Here is a 24,339-nt window from a genome sequence, read left to right as displayed (position 1 = left end):
ACCACATCTGTTTTCATGTCACTTCAGGTAATGTATGTCCTCACCTGGCATATTAAACCTTGAGAAGTCAGAGAGGGTGTGGAAGTAGCCGGGAGTGCTTCCTCCACTCACTGGAGACATTATCTTCCCGTTCAGGGTGCCATAGGACAGTGCACCGTTTGGTCTATCGCCACTCGACATGCGCCTCTTCTCTGGAAGCTGGGGCTGGAAACCAGGGGCTGGGCTGCCCTGCCGGAAACCTACACCCATCCCCATCATCCCCCCATCTTGGTAGCCTGCGGGCGAGATGGGGAAGGAAGGAGTAGGAGGTCCCTGGTAGCCAGAGGAGCTGCTCTGTCTCGACAGGTTCCCATGTCTCTCATCCGGGGTGGTGTAACCACTGTGCATTGGGTGACGATCCAGACTGGGGCTTCTCTGGGATACCTGCGATACAGATGGGTGGCGGCCCAAAACTGGACTTCCTTGTGGTTGTGTGACAGATGGCTGTCGGCTGAGCACGGGGCTGCTCTGCATTGGCTGACCCAGGGACGGCTGTCTACTGAGGACCGGGCTCCGCTGAGACCCCTGTCCCGAAGAGGCCTGTCTGCTGAGGACTGGGCTGCTCTGAGCTCCCTGAGACGGACAACGACCAAGGATGGGACTTCCACTGAGACCTACCATACCTACATCAAAGCCATCAGCTGGTGATGTTTGCTGACCCATGATAGAACCATCCTGATTAGCGCACGAGCGCTGCTGGAGGAGGGGGTTGTAGGTGGAGCCGAGGACGTTTGTCCGATGCTGTGCATGGGGACTGCCGTGGCTGAGCATTGTCTGGGAGGGTTCTGAGGTGGGCGGGCTGGGATCTGAGGCTACATAACTCCCAGGTATGGTGTTAGGCCCAAGGTAGGACAGTGTAGGGGTAGTAGTGCCAAGGTAGGAAGAGGTCGGAGAGCTGGAATCTAGGTAGGAAGACGTGGGGGTATTCAGGCCTTGATATGAGGGAGTGGGAGTGGGGTAGGCACTCTCTGTAGCCTGGGAGCGGAAGCCCGAATCAGTAGTTGGTTGGGACGGAGTGCTTATGCTGCTCTCTGCCAAGGGGTGATCACTGGAAGACAATTGGAAACATTTATGAACCATCAAACTATTTGTTTGGACGGATGACTTTGCAGACTAAAACACAGTTTGGAGACGTTGGCAGGAGTACCACCATGGGAGCTCAGCAATGTACTGCTGTGGACTGCTGCTGCCCCAGCTTCCGTGTTGCTACTCCTGCCTGCTTCTCCAAATGGGGAGCACATTGACTGTGTGTAATACACTGACTCTCTATCCGTACCTCAAACAACCCTGCCTCGAAAGATACAAACCTTTGTCATTTGTACCTATCTAAGCAGAAAATCTGAATATTTGAGTAGAAGGCATAAACACTATACAAAAATGAGCGACTGGCAGGATATGTCCCCGCAAAGAAGCCACCTATGGCTCCAGAAGGCAACTCTTTGATTTAAACACAATGAAGGACACACACATGAAATCTTTTTTTAACACAATTACTCATTTCTGGCCTAAGATCTGGTCTTTGGACCAAAAAGTGAGAGAGCATTATGTATTTGGCTCACCCCTGTGAGCTCTGGATGGGGCTGCTGCTGGACAAAGGCGGGTTCAGTGTGTGGGACGTGGGACTTGGACTTCTCTGCTGCCCTGTAGTCTCTGCGGGTGGGCTATGGCTCCGAGGTGATGTGGACTGCTCTCCGCCTGCTGCAGCCGACCTCGCCACAGACTCTACATAGCTTCTTGGTGCTGCATGAGAGAAAGAGTTTGTCTGTGAGCCACACATTTACACCACTTGTGCTTTTTCTGTCTGTATTTGTAGCACTGTAGTTGTGTGACGGTGATATTGTGCCTTAAAAAAGAAAGAAAGAAAACAGTGAAAACAGAGTGACACAAGATGGAATTATTATGATGCAATAGTGTATGCTGCCGTGAGAGTGGTTGTGACTTTTCTAGACAAGAAATGAAAACAGAAATGGTTTTGCCACACACGATATGTAAGTGGACTACAATTGAGCAATAGGTAGAGCAAAATGAGTAGGAGGCGATTAACACGTCGAATGTCGATGATGATCTGTGGCATCAGAGCAGCACTCTTACCTTCCTCACCCTCACTGCTCTCATCATCTGTGGAGCATCGTTGGAGATAATCCAGAGAAACAGAATAATGTAAAGGAACACAGGTACAGCAGGCAGTTGGAAAGAGTGTTTTATCTGTGCTATACCCATTTAATTTGGTGTGTGTGTGTGTGTGTGTGTGTGTGTGTGTGTGACAGGGAAACACAGTTCATGAGGAATATTACTGGTGATAAAATGCTCCCATTTAGCCTTTAGTTGCACGAACAAAGAGTGTATTTTGAGAAAGGTTGAAGGTTGACAAGACGTCCAACTTGTCATTTATGATCATACACTTACGAAATACAAAGTAAATAATAAAGTTTTACTTTTTTCTTTTGTTTATATATTTATATATATATATATTTTACAAAAAATACCAACATACAGTTGTGCTTATAAATTTACATACTCTGTCAGAAGCTGTAAAAACTAAACCTTTTTTTTGATAATGTGTCTGATCATGCTGCCACTTACAAAATGTAAAACAGCATCTAGACAAACCCCAAAATTTCTGGAGCAAAAGTCATTTGGAATGATGAGACTAAAGCTGAATTTTGGATTCATGGCCACAAACGTTGTGCTTGGTGATCACAACCGGTTAAGTAACCAGTAGGTTTTATTAAAAGAAAATTGAAATTCCGTAGTAACTCATCAACGTGACACTCAGGAATTATCAGCCTCATGTGTGACTGAATGGAAATTTCAATCACTGATGTAAAAGAGTTTCTTCCATGCAGACAAACAGACTCTCTGTGACTTAAGTTGTATAATAAAATAGGTAGAAGCTTATGAGCAGAACTGTACACAAGCATTTTAACAGCGTTAGAAAACAATGACTACAGTCAGTTAGTGAATGATTTGAATCAAGTGGGAATTACAACCAACCTGAACCTGTCTGATTGAGGTGGATTTCTGCTGGATTGTGGGGCTTCAGACCCAGGGCTGACAGTGGAGTCTTGGCAAGACCAGGAGGGGAGCGACCTGAAGAGAATGGGACACTTATCACCACACAGCATCATACATCACTGACATCTTGACAGCTGCTACCTGTTGACACAGTCTAACAATAAAAGTATCACTTATTTAAGAAAAATAATTAAATTAGTAAATGATGTCAAAGTGTATAAGAACAGCCAACAACAATTCTAAATGCCATAATATCCATTTAATTTCCATATGGCCTGCTTAAAGTTGACCTTCAGTCTTGATAATGCTATTATGATAATAACCAGGTAAACAGCTGTCAAGACAGTACAGCATCAACACAGCTTCACACACAGGAGCAACATGTTCAGAGGGGTGCGCTCATGCTATGATGGAAGGGCAAAACATGCATGTGACTAAACACTATGTGACAAACTGGCAGTGACACCACCTCACTCTACCATCAGCAGAATAAGGTGTGTGTCAAACACAAGTTGACATCAAGGCAGAGCTGGGTCAAACTGAAAAAAGGGTGCATGGTTTCCCATGAACCTGTCATGTTACAGGAGAATGGCATTCAGATTCCTCAGTTGTTCATGTTTGTGAGTTTAATTGACTGAAGCTTGTTTTAGTTTTACATTAGCAATGCCAAAATCCCTGTATTCCTTTGAATCAAAAGTTGCAACACAGTTACTGGCCATGAAAGAAAAGGTATTTTGACACAGTGTAAACAAATAATGTGGGGGTAAAAAAAAACTCCTGTAATAACAAACATGTATTGCTAGCACAATTATCAAAGGACAAGACACTACTAGCCGGGTAAAACAGACTGCTGGAGGAGGGCAGGCAGGGTGCTGGTTGTGATGAAACAAGGCAGCAACATGAACCTAAACACAGATGACAACAGCAACACAGAGAGCAGCAGCAGCATGTCTTTGTGCTTTACCTGGATGGGTCTATGGATGTGTGTTTGTGTCTGTCGCCGCGTTTCATTAGTAGTTTCCTCTTCCTCTCATTAACTTAACTTAACCCTTTAGACTCATTTCAATGGGGGGAAGGTGTCTTCTGCAAATAATTTAAATACATTGGCACTGTATCATTAGCTACATCAGTTTCTTATGTAGAAATGTATGTTTGTCATCTCTATCATGGTTATCTTCAAAACTGTTGCTATGTGATTTTAACAGTGGTTCTCAAATGGTGTGCAGACTCACTCCCTCAGCCCTCCAAGCAATCTCACCAAGTTCACTTCAGTTTTTAAGACAAATAAAAGGGCACTCATGACGACAGTGGGGATTCCCCTGAGGGCAAGTACAGAAGGGAAGTCAATGAGAGCATGTTGAATGACTAATGAAACGCAGCCTCTGTGTGTGCTGACTTTCAGTTGATGAAAATGGAGGTTATTCCCTGTTTTTGCATGACATGTATCTATTTTATCAGCAAAAGACTTGTTTACTGTTGAACTGCTGAATATGTCTGATATGAGTTCTACACTGTGTCCATTGTGTCGCCGGTGCTGCTCTCGTGTGGCTCTCATGCCAAAGCAGTGCAGGACTGTGATAAGTGATGGGTAAAGCTCACTCGGCAGGGGGAGGGACAGGGACTGAGGGACAGGGGATCCATTTGGCTGACGTTGTGGGACAGTGGAACTCCGGCAGAGAGACGTGCATCCTCCACTTACCAAAGAATCCAAATCAATTCTTTGTACTTGCAGCCTTGATGCCCCACATTTAATGGTGGGAGGTGTGTGTGGGGCAGGCTGAGTGAACACTTAGGAACGTGATTTGACGCACCACTCAAGATGACGGTGTAATGGGAAGTAAGTCTGGTGTGGCGTGCACTCAATTAGCTATCCATGCGCCTTTAACAAGTTTTGCAAAAAACTGCAAAACTAATCTCAGTTAACTGATGACAGTTAACTACAGTTTGTGCTCAGCTGAGATAATCTGGTTTTGAGGTCCATAAAAAACACTTTTAAAAAATGCATATCTAATGCAACAATGTTATATCAATTTGTCCCTTTTAATTCACCCAAGATTTAACATTCTTTATTTATCTCAGAAAAGGTTGTTGCTCACTGCGTATGCAATGTTCTCACTTTTAGGAGAAGGAGGGATGTTATGCCACAGAGCGGGTGTTAAAAATATGGTGTGAGTTTTTATGACTAACTTTTATGGGTGTGCCCTGGGGGAGACAGGCTAGAGGACTGGATGAGGTCATTGGTAGAGTTGGCCAACGACGCGTTACCTAATACATGACTCTTGTTTTAGTGTGGGGTGTATATGAGACTGAGAGAGGGGGCTGGGGGAGGACGAGTTGGGGAGATGAGTATGTGTATGTCTGTTGGTCTGTATATATCCTTTCTATTTTCTGGACTTAGTGAATAAAATAAGCATGCCGTCCTTGTAATATCAACTTATTTCTTCTTTGTGAAACAGAAAAGAGACAGGCTGGATAGAAGAGAGAGATGAAAATTACATGTAATCAAGTAGCAGGCCACACTTGAAATCTGGACACAGGTAACTCCAAACTGACTCTGTCTCTCTTTCCCTTTTTTCTTATTCTGCATGTACTGACTGATGACTGCAGACATTCTTGTGAGAAAAGAGGGATTCAGTCTTTACGAGATGTGGTCACTAAGGCATTTTGATGAGCCAACACAAGGCCAGAACACTGCAACGTCCCACTCGTACATTGGAAATGCAGCCCATTTACAATCTGAATAAAATGAGATGAGGTAATAATGAGGTTGTTTTTTCACTGCTTGGAATATGTCGTACCAAATGGAGTACATAAAGAAAGAAATTAGTGTAAGTCAAGATAAAGTACCTTGAGTGTCTCAATACATGACGGAACCTTTTACACCTCAAGACCTTTCCTACAGTAAGTTCACGTTGATCTACATTTCTGTTGTTCCACTTAAAAACGAGACATTTATCAAATGCCGATGAATGTTACTCTGGATATCAGTTTCGGTTAACTTTGCTTTTGATAGTCTGACACCCATTAAGTGGTAACTAACTGGTTCATTTTAGGAAACAAAGTACCCACTGCCCACCTTCCAGTTTTAACTAGGTAGCTAACATAAGCCTTGGCTGCTCCGCAATGTGTACCACCCTGATCAGGTGGGATCACGCTAGCAGTGCTGCTCACTCGGCGATTACCACTGGTAATGCTATTCTGGTAGTGCGACAGTGTTGCTGCTAAAACATGGTGGACACCCTCTGGTCTCCCCACAGGTAGCTGTACTGAGAAAGCGGCATCATTTTTAGTGGCAATTACCCTTTAGCTTTGTTAACTATGTTAGCACCACACTGCTAATGATGCTAACAGAGCTAATAGTGATAACATAGTTAACAATGCTAAAAGGGGTTTGTGGCTCAAAAATTGAGCAACTTAGTCACCAAACGCCCCAGGGGAAGGGTAGGCACAATGTTTCCACATTAATGCTGTTGGTTTGGGAAGGCATTTCTGGCAGTAATTGCCCAATGAGCAGCATAGCTAGCTAGCTAGCTCCCACCAGACCTGGTTGACGTGCAGTGCAGTAAACTGAAGAGTAGTAAAATTAACCTATAGATGACATGCATAACTCATCAAAAATAATCTCAGCTGATAACCGATTAACAGTTAACACCGACATCCCTAAATGCTACCTAACCTTATCACTAAAATAAGCCATTCAAGAGTGAATGTAAGGACACATCTCAAGATTAATGTCAAGATAAAAATGATACAATTGTCAAATAAAACCTTAATTTAGGATTTAGGATCTACAGAAGCTACGCTTGAGCTCCACAGTGCCCTCTGTCAGCCGGAGGGGGAACTTACACAGGTTGAAGTAAGGGGTTTGCGGCGAGATGGGGAAGGCAGGGGTTTGGGGAAACACCTCACCACCAACTACAGGTGTAGGACTGATGGGGCCACCCTCCATCTCCTCGAAGGCCTCACGGTAGCTGTGCATGTGTCTCTAAAGAGTGGAACAAAAAAAAAACAAAAAACAAAAAAAAAAAACATGTAAACATGGAAAACAGTGGTAAACACATGTTCCAAGGTGTATGCTTTCTACCTCCTTAGGTCGTCCTCCGGGGTTCATCGCTATGGCATTGGCAAACTCTGGAGAAACACAGCGGACGGGGGAGCGAAGAGGGACATCAGGAGAGGTACTGTCGTCGGGACCATTCTGGTACTGGCCGTCGCTTGTTATGCGGTGACGGGGCAGAGTCGCAGGCTCATCCACGGATGCTGCACGGGCCTGGACACCTGAGATGACACGCGGTGAGTGTTAAAATTCAGCAAGGGCTGGTCACTGCTGCTCCATTCCACTGCTTTCCTCCAGCAATGCCATCACCGTCATCAGAAGTTAATGATTGTCAGCCACTGTGAATGCTCACCGCACAGACCACTGTGTGCATTTTGCAGAAGGCTTTAAACTTATAAATTTAACATGCTCACACACAAGCTTAATGAAGGGTTAGCTGCTGATCAAACTGAAGCCAATCAAGTCACAAGAATTAAAGAAATTTTCTAATTCATCAATAAACCCACTCCATGTTATCCCCCCAAAAAACACAACACACAAACTACCGTAGGTGTTTCAAAGTTTAGTGAAAATAAAAACTTGACCTTGGAAATATGCTGCATATCACCCCTTCTAGTATTAGCTGAAACAAATAAACTTTTTTTTGGATTGCTTATGGGGAAATGTTCTCCTACACAAATAATCGAAACTTTGTGATACACTGGTGTGAGCTGTATGTTTGTTATCTAATGCGTCCGTGTGGCCAGATCTGGCTGAACCTCAAAGCAGCCAGTAAGCTCATTTCAGTTAATCTGGTGAACTGAGAGATCCAGAGAGAAAGGGAAAAGCTACCAGCATAAAACAAACAGGATTTGATTTAAGAGCTTTATGCTAATATGCAATGCCATTGACTGGTGGGTGGAGGTAGCAAAGCTGCACAGGCAGTGTGAAAGACTATCACTGGCTGCCCTGCGCCTTGGAACAAGATGAAGGTTAATGGGAAGTACAATGAGTTTAAGAAAAAAGTGAGACAATTGGGATGATTAATTCTGTGGTGTTGTTTGTAAGGCTGTATAAAATAGTTCAACAGCTCTGAAGCTTTATTTCTAACATTGATGCTGTCTATTCATTCTGTTAAAACTCTGTATTTCCGCACAGTTGCAGGCTGCATTAGTATTATAGTATTTGTTAAATTAGATTCCAGTGATGGCTGCAGGGGATTGTTTCTGACACGTGATCCAAACATTCCCAATAACTCCAGAGCGTTGTTAAGTCCAAAAGTAAAAAAAAAAAAAAAAAGTAATCATTTCCACAATTCACAATTCAGTTCAGTTTTTTCTTACAAAATATGCTGCTTCAGTCCGTATTTGTTGCCATGTGACAACATTCTGTGCAGCCCAAGTTGTTTGTGCTGAGGCAGCTTTCAAAGTGTTTTTTTCAAGTGTTGATGTTTCAAATTCTGTCACTGAAACAAATTGATTAATAATATGTTTGACTGACCTTGAGTTAACTTATTGTTAACTTGTTTTTTATAGCTCCTCTTTTACACCTACATGAGAAAATGTCTCAGCAGAAGTGGAATGATCTCATCAGGAAACTGAAGACAAACCCAAGCTAATAGCGACGGCTTTTGTCAGCCTGATGCTGACAGATCTTTCCACACATGGAGGGAAAAAAAAGAACGTCGACACAACCTCCAAATCTGACCATCATGGAAACATGAAAATAATAAGATCGTCTTCAAGCAGCTTTCTTTTGAAGTGAAGGTGCAAACCCCTGGCCAAATATTTGTGGGGAAAATTTAGTGATAGCAGCTGTGAAATATCAAACAGTTAAGTGTGAGGAATGAAGTTAGCTGCACTTGCCACCCAAGTATAAAATCTGAGGTAATAAAAGGATTTTTTTCCTGCGTTGTCTTATGTTGTTTTGTATTATCGCTATATGGTTAATAAATCAATGTATTTATTATAGAAATGTGTAGTATTTTTACATACTAGAAAAAAATCTGTGATAAATAAGTGCCAATCATGCCATCTGTTAGGATGCTTGATGTATCTCCAGCTTGACATAGTGTTGGCAGGGTGTTGGTTAAAAACTCTTGGAACTGACAGCTTTGAAAAGCATGTAGTCAACACCCCCAAACAGAAACACACCCACCATCATGCCGAGCCTAAAAACTGAGAACCAGATGTACCCACGATGCACTGCTCAGCAGCAGAGTACTGTCAAACACTGCGCTGTTGCCCTGGCGACAGTTAATGGTTTCCAGCTGGGATGGATGGAGATTCTCGAGGACTGATATTTCCCAGCTATTTAAAGTCCAGTCATCATGTGGATAAGCATGGGGTTGATTCCAAAAACATAAACTTGATAGGTGATTTTTTTTTTTTTTTTTTTTAAAAAGGAGGGAACCCACAGTCTCCACATGTGCACACCTGCAACTGAGAGAGGTCATCTAAGGTAATGATGTGCGTGAATGCTCCTTGTAGAATAGAAGATCTATTCTGTATCATTTAACTTTGTTGTTGTGTTGCATCACTAGAAAGGATGTTGCTGTCTGCGGTAATGAGGCCAGACTGGCCCCTGACACCCTAGGGCCCTAAGCAGAACAATCCTGTCTGCATTGTGGTTGCTGTGTCCCAGTGGACACATACAGCTTTAGTGATGTTTCCAACTAGGACTGTGGTCTCTCTCCTAGATTTGGTGTCCTTTGTCTGGCTTTGTAAATCTTCAAAACAGCGCGAGTGAAAAAAGCAGCCTTGAATGAGACCAGTGTATCCTGGCCTCCATATTGTTCCCCGAGTTTGGCAAAATGGATCTTGTGACATGCACTCTCCTGGCAAGGGACAGAGCCTCCTTTGTGCCTCCTCTGTCTCGTTCTTGCGAAACTTTAACATTATCCAGTTGAGTTTTTTTCCTACACCACAGTTGAGGTAATTCTCTAACCTTGAGATAGAAAACTGCAACTCAGAACAAACAAAAGGAATGAAGGGTGAGTATGTATGCAGAGAAGAATCAGTGGTTAGTTGGATGATGACGCTGCTCTGCAAACCCAAGAATGACAGAAAAACATGTGTTATGTATGAAAGAAAGAAAGAAAGAGGAAGCGAAACAAAAACAAAATGAGTAGCTGCAGATGGGGCAATCAATTATGAAACAAGAAATGGTTAAATGCAGATCAAAGGCCACTGCACTCAAAGGCAAAGCAGATACAGACTTGAACTGGGAACACTTAAAAAAAAGGACCTCTCCTTTTTTTTTAAAGTTTTTCTTTGGACAGGATGGGAGAACCAACCCGAGAAGGAGTGAGAGCGGCGGTGCTCAGACTGAGAAGAGGTCATGCTGGGGATGACACTTTGGACACGAGCCGAGTATTCTGGATAAACAGATGGATGATGAAAGAAGAATGATGATGACAAAACTAAAGGGAAAAAGAAAACAAGCAATACGGGGTCTCGCCTGTGGAAAGAACAGGAAGGAAGGTAACTGACAGATATTTTCCATGTATATATATATATATATATATATATATATATATATATATATATATATAAAAACACTCATTTCAGTTACCAGTCTGAACATCAACCTATAAGTGTTGATGTGCATGCTTACCTTTGAAATCCACAAAAACCATAAGTGAGACAGTTTTGTCTTTAAGGTCTCCAAACAAGTCAAGAAAAAAGGATTTCTATGATACAGGAAGTTGAAAACAAGCCAACATGGGTCTCATTTACTTCACATAAACCATACACTACATTTCTAACTCCTAATGGTGTTAAACTGGCATCCAGCACTGTGTAACGTGGACAATTGCTCGTACTTTAATGGCATTAAAGTGAGCTATATTGTTGATTCTAGAAACCTCTTTCTGGCTTTAGTTATCTGAGGGCTCAGCTATCACACTCTTTTATGTTGACTTTCTTGCTGCTCTGCAGGATGTCTGATGTACTTATCTAGGGACAGTCAACCTGCTGGACTGGAGAGAACATTTCCTGTTTAAGCCTGAATGATGGGGCCGATGAGGTGACATTCAGGAAATGAGATAAGGACAGAACAGTGTTTTCTGAGAGTCTATGTGTACAGTGCACGGCTGGTGGCATCGATGTTACTCTTTAGTACATGTTCTGCCCTGCATTTGCTGCCACGGAAACAAAGATTACACACAACTGGTACAATGAATGATACTGACTGAACCTAACAATATGCAACTTAAAATCAAGCAATGACCAGTAAACAATGGGATAATTTTTACTGGATAAAGGATTGGTTGTAGAAATAATGAACCAAATGTAGTTGTGGGTGCTTCTTGGAAGAAGTTACAACCAAGATTCAGCTCTGTGCAGAGCCTTATGGGAGAATTTTAGGGTGTGAGCTCTATGGGCGGGCTTTCAAATAAAAAGAACGGTTTAACATCAGAGTACAATGTCTTTTGCCTCATCATACTATGTAAAACTAAACAATGAGGTTTCCTTCTGCAAGTAAAGGCAAAGTCTGGATGTCGGTTAGTCACATCTGTGATCTCAGCAGTCTGTCACATAGAGTGTTACATTTCTTTAGTGTTGGGTGCACTTAAAAAGAGCTGGGACAGAGAACAGTGCTGCATCTGTGGAAATACTGGATTGTAATATTGTTTTTGTTGGTTAATATTTTATCATTCTGTAGAAACTATAGAAATCTGTGAGGCCACTTAAATATGTCTAAAGGAAAATCATTCTTTAAATTAAAAGGTACTGAGGTCACAAATGGAGTGATTGTATCAAGATAAAATAATGTTGGATCTTACCAGCCACTCTTTGAGCCACCAGACCTTCCACGTTGAACACTTCATCTTGCTCCGTATCTTTTGGCTGGGGTGATGCTGAGGCAGCACTGGGGCTTCTCTGGGGCTCAGAAACTTCTGCAGACTGGGACAATGTGCTTGGTGGGTAGCTAGTGACGGGCTTGAGCTGGAATTGACCACCTGCAGCCGGAGAGGCTTGTGAGGAAGGACTCATCCCAGCCCTTTCAGATGTGTAACTCAGAGATCCCTGAACAGGTGCAGGCTCTGGTGTTCTAGGCTTCCCAGGTGATGTCTCAGAAGGAGGAGAGTGGCTGGACAGACTGGATGTGGGGCCAGAAAAGTGGGTACGAATGTTGGCATCTGCCTGGGAGGAGGGCCTGGGTTGGCTCTGAGAGAAGGACGGCTGGGTGGTTACTACAACACTGTTTTCCCGCAGTGGAGCACTTTGAGACTTTGGCACCAGTGAACGGCCTGGTTCCAGGTCCAACATGAGGAGATTAAGGGTTTCAATAGATTGCTCAATTTCTTGCTGGGAGGCGCTGTGGCGGTGAGGGAACTGTGGGAGGCTGTGGTGACTGGGCATCACTGCTACAGAAGGAGGTGGACTAAAAGTAAGGCCGTCAGTTACTGGCTCCTCTGGTACACCAAACTGCTGCCAAACATTGAGGCCACGCTGGACGGCCTCCCTGCTACTGGTGGTGCGCGTGGGAGCTTGTGGCATAGAGTTTGGCTCTGCTCCAAATGACTGAGAGCGGTACAAACTGCCATTCTGGGTAGCTATGTAATTACCCGAGGATGGGGCTGAATCACTTTGGGTCAAAGTGACAGGCTTGTTGGATATACCAACCTGTGGCTGGACAGTTTCCAGAGGTTTTTCTGGGACACTGCGCTCCAGATACGGCACATGGTCCTGGCCATTGACAAGTGACTCAGGCTGGCAGTAAAGATCTGCTGGTGTAGCCCGACCATCCGTGGAGGAGAATGTCCCTAGACTGTCCACACTGTTGCCCTCTTGACTGGTAGGCAGCTCATCGTCTAAAATGTCTGTCTCACGGTCAATGCTACTATGCCCATTGACATGGACTTGGGCAGGCACCAGGTGAAGCATACCTCCAACAGCAGAGGTCGGGGTGGACAGGTAGCCCTGTCGATGCATGGGCCCTTCCAAGCCACTCAGCAGCTGCTCCAGCTCCTGTTTCTCTTGGGGACTGATTGGTTGTTGTACAGGTGGGGTGTGGTGATGAACTGGGGGTAGCTCCTCACCTACAGGAACGTGTGTCTGGCTCACTGTGGAAACCTGAGGAACTGCTGCCGCTTCATCAGTTCGGTCGGTTTTAATGGAGGCAGTAGAGTTTCCTGAGTCGCTGCTCACTGACAAGGCATGGTCTACCGCAGGTAGGGCATGTTCAGCAGCAGTGGGCGGGAGGCCATTCGCTGTGACCGTTCCTTCAACTGACTCCTTTTTGCGAACTTTGGCGTAGAGGCTGCCGTCCAGGGGCCCTTCGGTATGGATGACTTCTAAAACAAACAAGAATGACAGAGGCTCATTAGAGTTAAAAAACAAAGATGACAATCAACAACCATTCAGCTTTCCTCAACCCTTTCATTTTCAATTGCCGAAGTACTTTCAGAGCCAAAGTACTTTGGCTATTGCAGAAATAAATGTGTAATCCTCTAAATACAGGCACACAGGACTCATCAAGACACTGAGAGGCAAAGTCAGGGACTATCACAGAGAGAAGCAGGGCTATCTGGAGATTGTGTGGGCACTGCCAAAACAGCTGCAGTTAAATTAAACACTGGCTCATGTCCACCTATTCTACCAGCTTCAGGAAATGAGCAGGGTCTGTGGCATGCACTGTGGAAAAAAGATGAAATCACAGGAGCTGCCTTGCACATTCTCAAGCCAATTGGATTAATGTGTGTCACCTGAGGGATACCGGCATAATAGAAGATGAATCACTTGTTGATTTTATTTGATCCCCCCCAACTGTGAACAGGATCAGCTGATGTAGAAAATGGATAGTTTAATGGACATCACAGACTTTCAGTCAACTGATTGATTGTAAGGGTGAGTATGTATGTATATATCATGAGCTTGGATAGAATACTGCAATGCAGATGGTGTTCACTGAACACAAATGTACATGCACATATACTGTACATACTGTACATGCAGTGGTGTCCCCAAATGGGGGCCATGGCCCCTACGATACAGTTGCTGTCTCAAAGAGGCTGTGGGTGAGCTCATTGTTTAAGCTAGCATGAAGGTAGTGCTATCCTATGAATTCTAAGTCATCCATTGGTACCATACATGTCAGCATAGTTGTCAGGAAGGGGACTGACTAGCGCTCCAAAATAATGCAAAATTTATGCAAGGGAAACCCACAAGTTTCCACTAAGCTTGAGAAGTGTTGTTGCCAGATGTTTCATTTCTTACAATCAAAGTACTCCATTGAATGAAAGCTGTATATTTGTCTTTTTAAAGGAAAGGACAACCAGCCTACATTTGAAAAACAATGTATCTCCAGACACATGCACAGATACATTTTAAAACAGGATTGTTGTGTAGCTCAAAATGTTAACTATACCAGTAGTAGTCTTTGCACATCAGATAATCAGAATTATTAACTGTAAAGTAAGAAATCAAAGTATATGATTCTTTAACTCCCATATTAAGATAGTTTTAAACTAGCCTATATAATTCAACAGCATAATAAAATTCCTGAAATTCAGTTATGGCTTTTGATTTTCATGTGCCACCCCTAAATTTTTCAGGGGCCCCTTCTGGCCACCCCTGCGAAAAAGTTCTGGGGTCACCCCTGCATATATGGCCATGCACATAACCATATACACACAGCCACACCCAAAGCCCAGTGTAGAGGAAGTAAGGGTGCCCCAATCAGAAGAATTTAGTCATCACTGGAAAAACAGCCTCACTGAGTAGTGAAGGCAAGGAGGCTTTTCCTGGCCTCCGAAACCCAAAGCAAAACAAAAGCTCAACGTACTGAAAAGGTTGACACACACACACACACACACACACACACACACACACACACACACACACACAAGCTTACATGTACTTTTTTCCCTCCCTCCTGCATTCTCTAATACAGCCAGCATACTGCATCAATACTGACAGATTTATGTGTAATGTCTGAACAATCACAACTACCTCAGCTCACTCCTCCACACCATTAAGTAACAGTTTGTGTAGTTACGCATTCAACAACAAAACAATACCTTGTCAAATAATTCCTCTTCTACTGCCCATTAAAGTTTGCAAGAAACCTCATAACCTCAGGATGAGGCATGTCCTGATAGCCAAATCAGATTCTACAGCTGGGAAAGGAGTTGCACAAAGAAGCTGTCTGTGTCTCTGTAACTTATAGATATCTCAAGCTCAGCTTCAGTGAATACAGGGCTCTGTAATGGAGCTTGGTGGGCGTACACAAGCTGGGTACTGCAAGGTCTCCTTGGCTGGGCCCGGGGCAACTTGCCAAGGGAATGGCGCACTGTAGCGGCTGCACTGTCAGGCTGCTGACGGAAACAAATCTGGTGGCTCTCGGTCACAGACAAACACAGCGTATGTTTTCTACTACTAATCTGTTAGTGAGTTTACTTTGATTGGTACACTGGTTTACCACGTGAGGAAAAGAGGTTATGGTTGCTTCTAGTATGTCAAGTCTGATAATGGCTTGTTGTAGGGCTGCATAACATGAGGAAAATATCCAATAACATTTTTGAAAGCCCTGATATTAATGTTAATTGTGATAAATAAACAGATAGTGTGAAGTCAGTTCTTGACTCAGACTTTCACAGTACCTGTGCTCATACCACCTCTTCGTTCCCATATCCAAAATTTGCCAGACAGCTAACGTGCTATATTCTTAAGACATCATTTCCTGTCATTCACTCTTACATCTGCACTCATCAGCCCATTTTACACAGACATTGTGCTGTAGGTCCGCTATGAAGTCCCTTCTTTATGCTGCCTTTGCATTTTTACACAGAACCAACAACGGCGGCATCATGTCACTCCAGTGTGTGATTTTAGAGAGGATGCCATCACTGGGGAAGCAAAAAAGGCGTGACAAACAACACAACAATGTCAGCCTCTAATGTGACATATAACAGATGCATCGGCAGCACTTTACAAACAATAACAATGGCTTTAACATGGCAATAACAATCATTTACCGTCCCTGTTATATGGCAGCTAATCTTGTCCTTTGCTTGGAGAGTAAGGAGCAAACACACCTCAATGTTTTCCCAATTTGAGGACATTTTTGCAGCTGTTCTTCTTCTTTGAGTTAGCTGCTAACTGCTACCACCTACTTTTTAAATCTCCCGCGTGGGTTGCATGCATAACATGTCATCAAAATGTCACACCCCTGCCGCCAACTATCCCATTCTGCCAGCTGTCTTATTTATACTGACATCGTTTCAGCACTCTAACTACCTCCGATGCTGGCTTATAGGAGAGACAACATTGTCCCCCCATTGCGCAATTCTACCGTTTATACACAACGGCTAAGCAGTATAACACCATAAAATTCCCGCCATGAAGAGGCAGCATAAAAGGAGCTATCTTCTGACCAACCAGACAATGTCTGACAGCGAGGGCTCTGTCTGATTGGCCAGAGAGTTAACAGCATGGTGCTTATTAGACAAAATACCACCTACAGATATAAATATAATACCTTCCTACATTCTAAGTGCAATATCGAAGTCTTACGCAATGTGTTTATCGCACAAGTTGACATCATTATGAGGATTTAGAAATAAAAAAATTATATACTGTGCAGCCCTAGCCTGTTGCAGTATCACCTGTCATTTGGACAAAGTATCTTCAATGTCAGTACATGTGATCTAGTCTGCTCAGTATAGCTGTCATGATTATCATAGCCAATAGAGACCAGAGCTTAAAATAATAGACCACACAAACTTCAGCTTCTAATTTTTTTCTCCAAACTTTAAGGCTTTTGCTAGCTGTTAATTTAAAATTCTCCACTTAAGTCAATGCTGTCTCTCCTAAAAAGTTAACTGCTATGATAGGAGGCTCCAAATCAAGTCATCACAACACATTTATACAGCTCGTGAAACTGCAAGTATCAAGTTTGGGACTATGGCTGCATTCCCATCCTCATGACTGCACACACTCTTTTAATGCATCAGTCATGTAGATAAACATAGACAGAAGTCGTGAAAGAAGAGCTCCCTTCACTTTCTCCATTTCAGTACCTTTATAATCATCTACCCCTTAGCCAAATGAGACTTGTGCGATTAGGATGATCAGTCACACAGCTCAGCTGATTTCACATCCTGAATGTCTGAACTACAACACTTTAACAAGTCACATTAAAAGTATGTCAAAGCCTTGTCAAAGGAAACAGCAGAAACACCTCCACAGGAAGAGGTTCCCCTACCTGTGTAAGCAGTGGATGAAGGTACGGTCCCAGTCTAAGCTATGAAAAACCCTGCAGAGTAGCCCCCGGGGTGGGACATGAGGGATTACAGCAGGAGTTGGGGGGAGTTGGCTTTAGCTACTGTTCCTTCTCCTCCCTCTCCTGAAAAGCTGTCTGGCCGGATCAGTAGAGCTGCTGCTGTTGCTGGCTGCTCAGTGGCTCACACTAGTCTAAAGGCTGCTCCCGCTGTGTGTGCGTATGTGGGAGGTCTATCACAACAGCCTGTTTGGCAGTGCATGTGGGAGGTGGGGGGTAAGGGGCTATTGAAATCCAGCATCTAGAGTTTGATAGAATGACATCAGTCCCTTTATGTTGGGCTCTCTCACACACCTACTTCCTAGATGTACAGTTTGTTACTTGCCTCTATTGTGCAAATAAAAGGTTTCGGCTATATTCCAATAATTGTCTACAAATTAAACTGTATATGACTTGTTTGAGTTATACCTGAAAAAACTGTGTTGAAAAACATAAGGCATACACCAACATTTGTAGAAATAAGCCCTTTCCATGCACACATAGGAGAGATGCCCCTCCTTTAGCCCACTGGTGTTGAAAACACTCATGTAATGGAAAGAGTTACTTCGTCCAACAACAGTCATTTAATGAGCTCTCTCCAAGCTAGGAAGTAGGGAGAAAACTCCACCCTGCTTCAGGCTGATGGAGAAAACAGAAAAGCTTAGTGGGTAAAAAATAGAAAGATGAATACATTGAGCGGCTGTTGATCTGATCTGATTATGTCAGTTTCAGTTATATTTGCTTTCAGTAGCCTGCCACCCATTGACAGGTAACTAACCATTTAATTTTTAAGGACAAAAAAGCAAAAAATGTGAAATACAAGAGGCCTTTCCCTTTAGTCCAGCGCTACATTGAGTCAATGAGCTTTAGTGCTGCATTTTCAAAGTGCTGTCCATTAGAGGTGGTGAAATTTGAATGTTTTGTGATGTAATGTTAAATGTCTTGCCTTTCATTTTATTATCTATTGGCTTTGCTATGTTAACATATGGAAACATGGTGCCCACCCTCCAGTTTCCACTGGTTAGCAAGCCTTGGTTGCTCTGCACTGCACACCACCTGAGATCGGGTGGGAGCTAGTTAGCAGCACCACTAAATCAGCAATTACCATTAATAGTGCCATCCTGGCATTTTGAGCTGCAAAGACCCTTTCTAATTTTCAACTCCATTTGCACCAATAGCTGTGCTGACACTGCTAATGATGCTCACAGAGCAACAGTGATAACATAGTTAACAATAATTGAGTGGGTTTGCTCAAAACTGAGCCATTTATTCACTGAGGCGACGTGTAGGAAGACAAGAGGGTGGGCACAATGTTCCCACAGCAACGCTGTTGGGTCAGGACCACTGATGTATACAACATTGAAGGCATGACGCCAGTCATTTTTATGAAAGTTGCTTGCCCATTAAGTCAAAAAAAGCTCCTTGTCTGCAGTATGAAATTACACAGTTGATCTGCACTGCTTCCACATTATTTGACCCTAACTTGAACAGGGATAACAGGATTTAATCTTGCGACTTTCGAAATGTTATCGGACCAAATATGTCAAATCCTGATATTCAGATGAGTCCACAAATCGACGAATATGCTGTGCCGCTACCTTGCTCCCACCAGACTCAGGCAGTGCGCAGTGCAGTAAACTGAAGAGTAGCAGAATTGACTTATAAACCAACATGCGTAACCGTTCAAAAAAATCCTCTACAGTTAAATGATTAATGATGGCTGACTGTTGACATCCCTAAATATGATGAATAATAAAAGAGGCATTCAGTGTCCTACTGGTTAAGACTAAAAAGGACAGTCAGATATAGATGATTTACAGCAGTTATTCACTGGGATGGGAAGAATGGTTTACAAATGCAACATAGAGTAACTTGTGCTAATAAACACACAAAACACAACCTTTTTCCCACAGTTTGAAAGCTCTCCAGTCTTCTGTTCATATCACCTAGTCATCTGTACACATTAGCATGTAGGACAGTCACTTTACTGTTGCACACCACAATCCAAAACAATTCCACATTCATCATTCAGGCTGATAACAATAAACATGTGACTCTGGCCTCCACAAGACGTTTTTTTCCTACGTCCACCCTTATTTCAAGCAGATCCAATGGCAATGACATGATTTTTGATTACTGTGATAGTTTTTCCTCATTTGACTCTCAGATGGTCACACCAACTCTCTTCTTTTCTCTCTTTAAACTCTTTCTTCTCTTACTCTCTCTTTCTACCCCCACATCCTTCTCCTGGCCTCTCACTCTATTCTTTCAGTGATGATGATGATGTTGGTAATGAATGCAATGAGGCCAGCTGTGGTCCTATGGTCCAACTCTCACATCAAATGAAAGCCAGATTCAGCCGGCCTTCTTTAACTAGCTCATGTCTTCACTTCAGAGACGACGTGACTGATGAGCAATCCACAGGACCCCATTTGTACTACAGGAAATCTAATCTGTCACTTTTTATGCCAAGCAGACTATTTATGTTGAGACTGCTTCTGTGTGTGGTGCTATGTCTGCTGCTTTTTTCGCTTGGTTGAAATGAACACACATAAGCCTCTACAAATAACCTTTGACGGTGTTCCTTCATGTGATAAGAAAGGGCATATGTATGTGTGATATTGTACACTGTGTGTGTCCACGTCAGTGTGTTTTTACATACACCCCAGGAGGGAAATACTTGCTCTGTGATCCCATGCACATTAGTCAGAGGAGAATGTCTGCGATCCCGACCCCATTGCCCTAACTAATTATACAACAGCAGGGGAGAGCGAACCATGTGTGACCAGTCTGGAACAACCAATTGGTGTGGCACAACATCCTCTGCATTAGAAATGCTTTGATTTATCAAAGAATGCTTTAGAAAGCAGCATCAAGTTAAAACAAAAGCACATCATGATTGTAAAATGCAGTATGAGGGCATTAAAACTGTTCTACTCTCACACATGTGCAAGTCTGGACAGTCACAGGTAAAAAAAATATATATATATATATTGCAGATGCACAACACTGAACTCTACAAAATATGAAGCTGTAGGTGGAAGGTGCTTGCCAGATATTTTGAGATCCTGTGGGCCAGATGGTGCAACTGTGTGACCTTTTGATCTCCAAACTTTGAGCTCTGACCCCTGTGGCAGTAGATCCCCTTTACAGCGGATATAGCATGTTTCCCCTCTAACTTACATGGACAAACACACCATGTGCCACTCTGCTCATGTGTATGTGTGTGAGAATGTGTGGGCATTCCACAACAGTTGAGGGTTCGTGTCTGCTGGCCACAAGTGTGACACTAATGGAAAGCAATGATGAAACATTTTCTGAGAACATCCCCTTGGGCTCCAACTGCTGCAAGCACTAATAGCCTGACAAGAATAAAACTCTTAAATGTATTTACATTCAAAAAGCCTGAGAGAGTAAAAAGCTTCAGTAGCTGTATGTGACAGTCCAACAGTATGTAAGTATAGCCGGGTGCCGTATTTGGTTAAAGTTAATGGCTGAACTATTGATTTGACAACAAAGCATGCCTGTACTGTATGAGAGGACTCAAGGACAGCTATTAAAGTAATACTGTGGCCTTGTAAATGATCTACACAAGATGTTATTACATCTTTTGATGTGGATTCATTTGACTAATGAAGATCAGAGAAGATGAATTAAAAGAGTCAGCAGAGACCTGATCAAATAAAGCAATGAAATAGCTGCCCTGTACTGTAAGTGACTTACCGATTGTGGAAAAAGTTGGTGCCTACCATACAAAATTAATCACTTTGAAGCATTTATGTTACTGCAAATTAAAAATCTTTCAGACGATGCTAGATGCTAAGGATGCTAAGGATGCTAACGCAAGACATTGACATCTGGATGGGTATTCTCAGCACATTAGCCGAGAAGCACACCAGGATATATGGTATATTTAAATACAGTTTAGTTATTGCCAACATCAATAGCTCCAAAGCGCTTAGTCAAAAGTAAGTACAGGAACTCATTCTAGCTTAATGAACATTTGCCCTGCAGCTCATTAAATATACATCAAAGATTACTGGGAATCAATGTGTGAGTGCAAGCTTGCTAGGACCGGGGAAACAAAGGCCAAGGTAATGGAGGGTGGCTTGGAACAGAGGCAGGATGGTGTTTGATATTGATATTCTGTTCACCTTCAAACACTGGCCTTATGGTATGGCTATCGGTAGGCTGTTATTTTCTATAAAATGCTTTAAAGTTGAACACAAGGGAATTTCTAAAACAATATCTCTCATATCCGAGTGTATCAAGGCCTCCGTATCTGAAAGTGCCATACAGCAAACTGCAACCTTCATCAACTAGTAACTTGTAGCCATTATTGCTCAGAGGTTGGGACTATATTTAGCACAAATACTGCTGAAAACAAACACAAATGCATAGACACACACACACACACACACACACACACACACACACACCATGTGCTATATATCAGCCAGACAGTTCATCCATGCAGAGCATTATGTTTCATTCTGGATGAGCTGTGTCTCAGGAAAAGTCATCAGCGTTCGTTAGCAGCAGGGTTGCGTAGGGAAAATCTTGAGGGCCAAATGAGGAGAGCTTCTGATGAGCTGGCTGTAGCTATCTCGCTCTAGGTGAGGAGAAGCTTTGATCGGCTAACTCTTGCTAGCTTTGGTCTGGAGAGACCTCAAAGACAGATTCGCTTCATTTTGCCTGAAGCCTTGATAGTTTATGCAGATCCTCCTCAAAGCAACTCTCGTCAGCTCTTGTGCCAATCAACATTGTGGTAAATGCTTTAGACACAAACTGGTCTAGCTCCTGACCAGATACGTTCTGATATTAGAGCTATATGAATATGACACTACACACTGAGTTAAACTATCGAAAATCTTTTGTGTACTTTCAGATGATAAAAACATAGTGATTATAGGATGTAGAATTTTCCAGTGTCCCAAATGGCTGCTTTTATTCTTCACATAAAAATGCAAAACTTACAGAGAGAAAGGTTAAAAAACACTTGACTGTCCCACTCTGAGGCATTTATCAGGCATCTGGTGGTAGCTTTTTGCTCCAACCTGTTCAGAATATTTCTTGACAGCCTTAACCAGTTTGAAAAAAAGATGTTTTTAATGACTTCAGCTCACAAGGATGGACAAGAAAGGACAAGCAAGGACAAGCAATGATGGCCCAAATCCTCTTTTTTTTTCCAATTTCCCTGACAATTTCTCCCCAATCTGGACTGGCCAATTTCCCTGTGCTTAAATTCATTGCACCGCTGTATTAATCCGTTGGCCTTCACATTGTGCCACCAGTCATTTCTTTGCACCTGCCAGCAAGGCCCGAAAAGATGACTACGATGGTGTAACACTCGCAGAGGTTATTGCTATCTCTTCAGATACCAACCCTACCAATGCAGGTGTCTTGAACAACCAGTAGGAGTCACTAGTGCAGTGACAAGGGCTTGGCTTTGTGTTGACAGGAACACATGAATAAATCTCAGGTACTGCTATCAGGAGCTGAATGAATCTTAAACCAACTGATGAAGGTTCACAACTGTGAAAAATGGACTTGGCCAGTATGTATTCCTCTATGTCACTGGCAGTATAATGGATAGTATAACGATCAGTGGTGTAGTAGCAGTTGATGAGGTGGGTGTACTACTAAGTGGATAGGCAGGTCACCGTGGAGGAGGTGGGTATACTCTCCTATATATTACAATGGCTTTTTGGCTGATAGGTGGTATTACTGTAAACGGCCAGAAAAAGAAGTGGGCATACCCTGTATACCTGGGTATACAGGTATACACCACTGATAACAATGCTTTTTAAAGTAGTACTTCTTGTATAGTGAAGAAAACTGTTATGACAAAGACCAGGAAAGGCCGGTACATGAATAGAACTCTCTTTAAAAAGAAAGATAATAACAAGGGAGAAGAGGCCAGCGTTCCCAGTGGAGCCAAAATGAAAGCGTTTGAGTTCATGCTGAAAACATAGTCCCTTCTGCCTTGTGAAGTTCATCTTCCGTGTCCGTCCACCCCTTGGCTCAGGACGGGTCTATTCAGAAGGTTGAGCGACCCATGCAGAAGGATGCCCCAGGCCAATAACACACTCGTAAGCAGCAGGGCCTGTCAAAGAACGTGCAACTCTTGGTCTTATTTTTCCATCCTTGCTTTTACTTGATTCCTAGTGTCTTCTTAGTGCAAACACTTGAAGGACTAACAGCTTAAGGGAGGGGGTTAGGGGGCAGAGTTAGTGGGACCAGTTGCTGGTGCCTATGCATAGCCTTTCTACATCAAGCAACCTGTCAGCTGGAAGCAGGTAACTACCATCGATTTGACCAGACTTGTAAATGTCTTAGTTAAATACCATGTCATCCATGAGAGAAAGTTAACTGTTTAATGAGATAAAATGATTTTCAGGGGTCCCCTCCTACAGTGCAAAGACATCAATACTGAATAAAAGATCTTGTGAGAAAGTAATGATGATAAATTACATCCTGGCTCTGCATCCCCATTTTAGCCAAATCAGCTGTGTAAAGATGGCTCCAGAAAAATAAAAGTGGGAGCCAACAGCTGGAGAAAAGCTGTATCCACTAGGAGGTAACAGACCACTCATTTGTTCCCTGACCTTATGGATGGCAGATAACCCTCTCACCCAGGATTAGCCATGTCCTGCAAATATCTTTACAATACTCATCCTTTAGTACCATACCATATATTTTCCTGGGTGAATTCCAGCTTTTAAGAATCTGTGTATGACACAAGTCTCTGTCTGAGAGTTGAGGCACACAGATACTTGTGACTTGCCCAACAGCGAGTGGCTGTCGCCTAGCAGAAACCCCTGTCCCTGTGCCCCCGCGGCCACAGTCCAAACGAGGACACTCTGCAACACAAGCCGCTTGTTCACTCTTTGTGTCCAATGCAGTCTTTCCTAGAAGGCCTTTATTTCTTTCTGTCTTGGCTGTTATGCAATCAGAGTTGCGCAAAGTTTGGAGTCAAAGCA

At 43.1% G+C, this 24,339-nt stretch overlaps 1 protein-coding gene across 10 annotated transcripts in view; it reads right to left on the bottom strand.

Annotated features, from left to right (window-relative positions):
- The window catches only part of tns1b (tensin 1b), a 229,245-nt gene that overhangs the window by 12,660 nt on the left and 192,246 nt on the right, over positions 1 to 24,339 (bottom strand). For 8 of the 10 annotated variants that reach the window (XM_049594652.1, XM_049594653.1, XM_049594661.1 and 5 more), the window contains 7 exons: positions 11,877 to 13,391; positions 10,386 to 10,466; positions 7,139 to 7,332; positions 6,901 to 7,039; positions 3,034 to 3,129; positions 1,599 to 1,779; positions 45 to 1,087 (listed from right to left, as the gene is read on the bottom strand). In XM_049594652.1, the coding sequence (XP_049450609.1) occupies positions 45 to 1,087; positions 1,599 to 1,779; positions 3,034 to 3,129; positions 6,901 to 7,039; positions 7,139 to 7,332; positions 10,386 to 10,466; positions 11,877 to 13,391 (3,249 nt within the window). The remainder of the gene's footprint in view (positions 1 to 44; positions 1,088 to 1,598; positions 1,780 to 3,033; positions 3,130 to 6,900; positions 7,040 to 7,138; positions 7,333 to 10,385; positions 10,467 to 11,876; positions 13,392 to 24,339) is intronic. The other 2 variants (XM_049594656.1, XM_049594657.1) reach the window with 2 other exon arrangements.

This window comes from Epinephelus fuscoguttatus, linkage group LG13 (genome assembly GCF_011397635.1).
Source record: "Epinephelus fuscoguttatus linkage group LG13, E.fuscoguttatus.final_Chr_v1".
Classification (NCBI taxonomy): domain Eukaryota; kingdom Metazoa; phylum Chordata; class Actinopteri; order Perciformes; family Serranidae; genus Epinephelus; species Epinephelus fuscoguttatus.
Note: the sequence above shows the minus strand (reverse complement) of the source record. Positions and strands in the feature narration are given on the sequence as shown.